The 7,748-nt window shown below is 36.6% G+C and overlaps 1 protein-coding gene across 1 annotated transcript in view; it reads left to right on the top strand.

The window, feature by feature from the left end:
- Positions 1-7,443, top strand: part of TMEM245 (transmembrane protein 245) — a 90,388-nt gene extending 82,945 nt beyond the window's left edge. The window contains exon 18 of the mRNA XM_032989015.2: positions 423-7,443. Coding sequence (XP_032844906.2) covers positions 423-468 — 46 coding nt within the window. The 3' untranslated portion in view covers positions 469-7,443. The remainder of the gene's footprint in view (positions 1-422) is intronic.
- The last annotated feature ends 305 nt before the right edge of the window (positions 7,444-7,748 follow it).

The raw sequence follows: 7,748 nt of genomic DNA on the forward strand, positions 1-7,748 counted from the left end.
TGAATAAACTCCTAATTGAATACTTAGAGTTGGAAATCTCGTTATGAAGTTATTAATGACAGTAGCCATTTTAATGTCTCTACTGTCTTGTTCAATTATATAGGTTAGCTCATTATACGTATATCTTAAGGAGGATTCTGCGCTTGTCAGAAATAATCCTTTGCTTCATTCACATGAATAATGTTGTCATCTTTCATATGAGTAATTTAGGAGAAAAACCACTAATTGGGCCTGTCGGTAGACTCTGACTTGTAGAAGTTATGTTCCAAGACTTTCTGTATATGCCATAGATAGAGCTTCCCACATTATGCACAAAAATCTGCATGTGTGTTTGTTTCCTGCTTAATTTGTAGGAAACTAGATATTTATTAGTCTGTCTTTTTTTTCCTTTTATTTTTATTTGTTTTCCCTTGTCCCCCCAGGTCATCTAGAGAGAGTCCTGAGGAGACGAAAATGTCTGCAGAATGATGAAGGTGCCGTGCTGCACCTGTTCAACATGAGAAAATTGCTATCTTCTGTCGAGTTCACAACAGCCATGGCCTTCTGTCCCTTTCCAGCTGTGCCTAGGGGCAGCTCACAGTGAAGCATAGCTTGGGTTTTAGGAGAAACCACTTCTCCAACATCTGCTGGCCTTACATTATTGTGCACTTTGCCTCTTCAGGACACGATGTCTACTTCCCATGGCTTTGCATACTAACACACGGTTCAGCTGCCTTGTTGAAGACCTTGAAGAACTTCTGTCCTCATAAAAAGATTAATTAAGAGGACAGGTATATCCACTGGAGTCATTATCTTCTGAAATTACTAACTTGGATTTTATCTATTGGGTTGTGTTATTCAATTGTAGTAGCTTTAAAGAAAGCTAATTCCAAAATATTTGTTCTCCGTTAATCTGGTGGCAAGAAGGGTGTAAACCACTCACTGTTAAATGAAAGTAGACTGTAACTATTTGCTGCTCCTCAAAGTATTTCTTTAGAGGCTTTGACCATCATCTGTAACTCGTAATAACACGTAAGACTCTTACATGCACTGAAATTTAATGTTGTTGGAGACTGGTATTTCTAGTAAATTCCTGAAATTAGTAGACATGCAGATTGTTAAATGAGGGTTTTCCTCATATTGAGATAGGAGGCCTTGTCTAAATAGTTTAAATCGTGCTCTCATTTGCAGTGAAATCTGATAGTGTTTTGCTGTTTACCCACCGTCCTAGTGGAGTCATCTTGTCAACTAAATTTAATCAAAGGCCTTAAGTGTTTTCAGGCAGAGGTAATGCATGATTGTCATGTCTGCTTCCAGTAATAGGAAGAATTTGAATGGGGATTGTTTAATGTTGGCTTTCAAATGCTGTGGCTGAGTTAAGTTAACTTTTCAAACAAATTTATTTCTGAAAAGGAAGGGGAGAGAGCATGGGTTTTGCTTTATTTTAGTTTGTTTTTTTTTTTCTCTGTAAGCCTCTGGCCAAATATCATAAGAAGATGTATCTTACATATCTTAATATACTAAGATATATCTTAATATAATAAACGGAGTTCTTAAATTCCTGAAATGGTGTGTTGCCTAGGTCACAGCATCAAACTCCTCTAGTGCTTTCCTTCCATATGTGATTTTGCTTAAGCTGCAGTTATGGTGACATTTAAGGCCTTTTGTATTGATTGCTGAAATGTTTGACACGACGGATCTTTGTAAATGGATCCTTTTTCTAAATAGGAAGTGGTGTTTTTGGTAGAAATTTCATACTTGAACAGCTTTTCCACAAATACGGCGAGGCCCTGGGTACAAAGTAGCAGATACACATGCTTAACCAAAGAACCACCTTTCAGTTTCTAGTAACTTTTGAATTTATTTCAGAATTTGATTGATAATGAGTTATACAAAATACAGGCATGCCTTGCATTTATTGTTGACAGTAATGCAACTGTTGGAACAAAAATCTGTTCTTATCTAGGGATAAGGATATTTAAGATTTGTGTACAGACAGCTCTCGATAAGGTAAATGTTTGTTTTACTCGAGCTGCAGATGTGCTGATAGATTTGGAAGGCTCTTAATTTCATGACATTGCATGTATTTTTACATTGTTTCTAAAAATGCATTGCCATAGCAAGTGTTTGGAAAGTACTCTGATGCTTACGAAGCAAGAAAGTCCTGCTCTAGGCTTGCAATAAACAGGCTGCCTATTAAGACACAAATAGCCTACTTATCAGATTCTCAAACTTAACTGCTGCACTTTTACAAATGAAACTGTATGCTTAAATGGGGGGGTTAGAATATGCTGGTTTTATACTTGCAAACTTGCAGGAATGTGTTTGGAGGTCAGACTCAGGCTTAATTTAGTGTTTTGACTCAAGTTCATTGATACATGGAAGTGTCGTATTTAATTTTTTAAATTCTGAAAGACCTACGCATCAATTCTAATTAATTGAATAGGAAGGGTGTATTGTTTGAATTAAGTAACTATCCTGTGTTTTTATATCCTTGATTTGGTGGCTTACAAAATCTTTAATGAAACACCCTTTCAGAGCTGTTGCTGGCTGGGGTGGAGGATGACAAAGAAGCTGAGGCTGTCCCTAAGTATTCCTGCAACATTCTAACATGCTTGAATGAGACCATAGTGATACTTGGGAAAATTCTTTATTGTATGACTTTTTTTTAGGTCACAGTTTTGCACTGAAATGTTGTGTTCTTACTATAGGTTCTTGTAGACAGTATTTAAAAAAAATTGCTAGAAAGACAGACGCATCATAAATGTATTTCCAGTTTTCCATTGCTCTTTGCTCACTGCTCAAGACATTTCTGTTTTCCACACTGGTTATCCCAGTTATTTCTGAGACAATCTTTCAGATTCCTATGGTACTCAACATAGTCATTTTAAAGAGTCATTATAAAGCATTATTCTGTTTTTGTTTTCTTCTTCTCCCTCCCCCCTCACCTGACCTCCTTAGATCAAAGAAGGTTCTCTGCTGTGAAGATTAAAATTATATTTCAGACAGTTATCTTCAATGATGGCAAATTGGTAAATCAGCTGAGAAGATATGTTGCTATTTTGAAATGTTCCTTTCCCAACATGAAGAGGAAACATTTTGTATAGAGAATTCCTATCTGATGTAGTCTTTAGTTAGTTTGCCCTCCTTTGAAATGAGGCTTCGTATTGATACTTACTGTTCCGAATTCAGCTAAGACTTGCCATGAAGAACCACCTATAATCTCAGGAAATGTAGCTCAAGGAGCTCATGCTGTGTGCCATGCCTGATTGAGGAACCAGTTGGGTGGTACAGTAACAGTTTACTGCCAGAAAGAAAAGAAGAAACAAAACCTCCAGTAATACCTTCTTACAATATGAAATATTCACTTAATTTCACGATGTTTAAAAAAAAAAACAAAACCAAAAACAAACAAAACCAAAAAGCAGAACAAAGAAAGCGCCACCTTATGAAAAAGTGTACCTTGATTATTTAGGGTTTGTCTTTAGCATCTAATTACCAGTATAAATAGAAGAACTTGTCCTTGCATATTTAACAACATATATAATTTTTTGAGAAGACTCGGCCTCTTTAAGAACAGTTTAGTTTAGATCAATCTCACATTATTACGAAAATAATCAAACTGGTCATTTTGACTTCTCGTCATTGTAATGTACCGGTTTCTGGTTCTATTGCCTCATCTGCAAAAGCAAGCAGCAGCTTTGTGGGATAAGCTTTTGGATGGCTTGTGAGTTAAAAAAAAAAAAAAAAGGAGAGAGGGAGAACTCCTCACATACCCTTTTCTGTAGTGGCATTAAACTACAGTTTTCTTAGGAGAGACCATCTTTTTCATAATGCTTATAAGTAAGAAGTTGATGGCCTTCAGCTTTACTGTAACAGTCATTCCAGGAGCAGGTATTTACTTGTATTTAGTATATTTAGTATTCAATTTGAAGAAAAACAATTTAGAATTCAGAAGCGAATGCTTATAGTTAAACGAAGACAGTGTGGGCTCATGGTACTGTAAAATACAAAAACACAACCCTGCTGGTGTTTATTATTCTCTTCTAGCAAATCAGGCTTGTTGCAGGTAAGTGTCATGCCAAAGGGCTAGTGGTAACTGTTTCTTGCAGTAAGTGAGCCCTTCTTCCCCTTGCTGTACTGTAGCTGAACATTACTGTGCTGGGGCAGAGCTAGCAGAAGTGAACGTGTGCCAGTTTTACAGCCCAACAGGTTAACTTCAGCTCACTGTAAATACTGGCTTGATGGAACACATGAAGCACCAAAGTGCAGCGGGCAAGAATCTGGCACACATTCATTTTGCCAGCCTTACTACAATCTGGTGACTTCCAGCACAAATGCACCGTGGCCAGTTGGGAGCAGTAATGACTTAATTTGAACGACTGCTTTTTTAAAGAAAAAAAGTTGTACATTCTAGTCATACATAAAATATACACTTTTCAGAAATTAAGTTGATACGTATCTAATAATGGAGACAACAGTCTGGGTTTTCCATGTGCAGTGGTATGTATTTGCAGCTCATCTAGGGTACGTTTAAGCTTGTCTGGTTTCAAGAACTGTGTGGCTTCTCTTCAAGACTTTGGGAAGAAAGATAAGTGGATTTTGTCAGTGATTAGGAAATGTTTAATCTGTTTAATTAAACAAAATAGGAAAAATACTGTGTAGGGAAAACTGGATGCTGTCTCCAGTATTATACATTGTGGGTATCAGTGTAACTTCTGAAATAGGTGTATGGCTGTAACGTTAAACACTTTCTCAGAAGGCCTGAAAGTACAAAACTGGGTAAAATTCTTCCCCGGTAAAGAGCAGCAGCAGAATCGCTATGTTGCTGATCCATAGTACTGGTGACAGAATAAAGCAGAGTGCTGCCTTTCCTACAGACCTAATATACTAAGGATGGGAAAATACCATTATTCTCCTGAGGTCCTATAGCTTTGCGTTAGTGGTAGAAGATGCTCCTACAGTGGCCTTGATTCAAACACTGTGTTTATATTGTATTGGCCCAAGTTTGCCACTGCAGATAATGCCACCTTTATGGACGCTACCCCTGGAAACAGCTACAACTTCCTTCAGAAGTGCTGAGAGCTGTTGGCATTAGAGTTAGTATTCATAATTTTTAATAATGAAGGTAGCATTCTTTTAGAGATGCAGTTGTTTGCCTTGAAGCTTGCAATTTTACAAGAGAAAATTGATTTCCCAGTTAAATAATCTTTACCGAGTGACAGCTGGCATCTCTTAAATCCATGGATGCATCGTCTTTATGAACTCTGTCTTGGCTTGTATTTCAAAGGGTTTCTTACTGTTTCTCACACTTTTTGGTGAAGCATATTTTGGCAATTCCCTTCTTATTTCTATTTCTACAAAACTAGAATTGCCTAAAACTTAAACGTTAGGGAGGCTTGATCTTCAACTTGAACTGTTTATCTGTTACTTAATAAAATACCTTAATGCGTTATAGTAAAATTCTCCAAAAATGCTTTTAAGTGATAAAATTGGAAATTAAAAAAAAAAAAAAAAAAAAAAATCAGCGTGGAAAATGAACTTGGTATTTTGAAACCAGAAAAAATGCCAGAAATGATTAGCATATTCAGGGATTCTACATTGGGCTTGTAAATGTATACGTTGATATGCAGCATTATATAAATATGAGCAGTGTCTGTCCTATTCAGACTTAAAATGAAATTTTGTCCTATCTTTTTTTAAGATACCGGAGAACAAAATAGTGCCTGTATATAGTGAAAACATTTTCTAGAATTCATGTTTACTTGATAAAGGTTGGGGAAGAGCCAAGTAAATACTGGTAGGGTGGGTAGAACTGTTTTGTTGTAGTTAATATAAAGTTGTGAAAACCTGTTCTTCCATCTGGTAAAACATTGCTAAGAAATTGCTGTTCCTGGAAGTATTTGCACATACCTACTAAAGAGCTGCCAAAACTAATAGGTCAGGAATTATGTCTTCAATTCCTCAGTCTCTTTAACCTCTTCCACACCTTGTCTGTACCTTGTTTTGAGTCTGGGTTAGTATATGAGAGTTTTGCTTCATCCTCTTCTGAGATTGATCCAGGACCTGAAGGGCTTGGCTTGAATGTTCATACTGAAAATAGTAGTTTCAATTCAGGAAGGAATTGCTAATTGGCAAGTAAACGCATCCTCGATGCGCTCTGCAGGTGGACGGACCTGGACGATCGTCATTCCTGTTGCACTGAATTAGAGATTATTCTCTGAATATAGCACTGTGTGGCGATACCAAAGCTAGGTTTGAGTTAGAAGCAGGGCAGGTTTGCTTGCAGCAGGATGCATCTGCAAGCTAATAAAGGCAGAGGGGGAGTGCTCTAGCATCCATGTATGTATCTGAAGATTTTTCAGCATGATGGTTTTGAAACAAAAATGTTGATTTCTTTTCCTAGCCTCGCGTTTTGCCACTTGACTGTTGTATACAGTGATCCAATAAGGATCTAAAGCTGAATTAACTTTTCATGGTATTGCTGTAAATTAAATGTAAAGAGGCATCACAAAGCTAAAAAGCAGACACAGAAGAGAAGTTCATTAAGCTTAAAAACTGAGATCCAGGCCATAAGGTTGGAAAAACAAAATTCACATTTGTGGCCTCCTTTCTGCTAGTCTCAACCTAAAACTGAAGCTTTTTCAAGAAGTATCAGTAAAAAATATTTTTGTGTTGTTTATAACTTATGGGCCATGTAGATCAGTGTTCTCAGTTCCCAGTGCCATCACTGGTATATTCTGCAAGCATACAATTTGTTCAGATTTTTACCTTAAAAGCAAATTTTCTATGCCTTAGTGATGGTTGGAAACCAACTTTTTGTACTAATAGTTAGGTCTTCACCTATATATTTATATATATGTTAATTAGTGTTTGATGTTTTGGTTGGAAGAGGAGGGAAGGTTTTTTTTTTCTCCCCTTTGGTAAATTTCACCAATCCAAACCCAAAAAAACTTTTGACATCAGGCCCTCAGAGTGGCTAGACCCTGCTCAAACCTAACAGCAGATCTTCGGCATCGCAGAGTGCGGGTTGTTCTGAAACGTGCATTCCTATCCAGAACCTGTGGGGATTTGGAGCAATAACGTCTGTTGTCTGTTGATGCAAATTTTGTCTGTAAGTGTATGATACAACTTCAGAATGGGACTGTGTTCAAAACTAATGTTACCATCATTGGTTCTGGGACAGTACCAGGTTTTGCATGTATGATATTGAAAACCTAACCCCTGTGTCCATCTGTGGCAGAACAAAATGTGTGAGTTCAGATTGAGAAGTACTTGTGTAGACTGCAGAAGTATTTAAACTAAATACTGTGGACTTTATGCACCAGTCCTCTTCCTAATAAAAAAGTTTTTTGTAGCAGGTTTAAGAAGCTTTTAACTTAATACTGTATTCACACTGCAGTCCTTTGTAAGCACAGAATGGTTAATATATTTTGAAATAAAATGCTGTTAATGTAAAGAAAACGTGAGTTTAATTTGAATGGTGGGATCTTCGGAATGAGCCACGAAGGTGGCAGTTAATCCGGTGAAATAACAACTTTGCTGGGGGCGTAGCACAAATTTGGTGGTGGATCTGGAACGTAACTTACTTCACTGAGAGAAGCCATGCTTCTCTTTTTTTTTTTTTTTTTTTCTTTTTTTTTTTCTTTTTTTCTTATTTTTTCTTTTTTTTTTCTTTTTTTTTTCTTTTTTTTTTCTTTTTTTTCTTTTTTTTTCTTTTTTTTTCTTTTTTTTCTTTTTTTTTCTTTTTTTCTTTTTTTTTTCTTTTT

The sequence above is a fragment of the Tyto alba genome, unplaced genomic scaffold, assembly GCF_018691265.1.
Source record: "Tyto alba isolate M040663 unplaced genomic scaffold, T.alba_DEE_v4.0 Super-Scaffold_27, whole genome shotgun sequence".
Taxonomy (NCBI): Eukaryota; Metazoa; Chordata; class Aves; order Strigiformes; family Tytonidae; genus Tyto; species Tyto alba.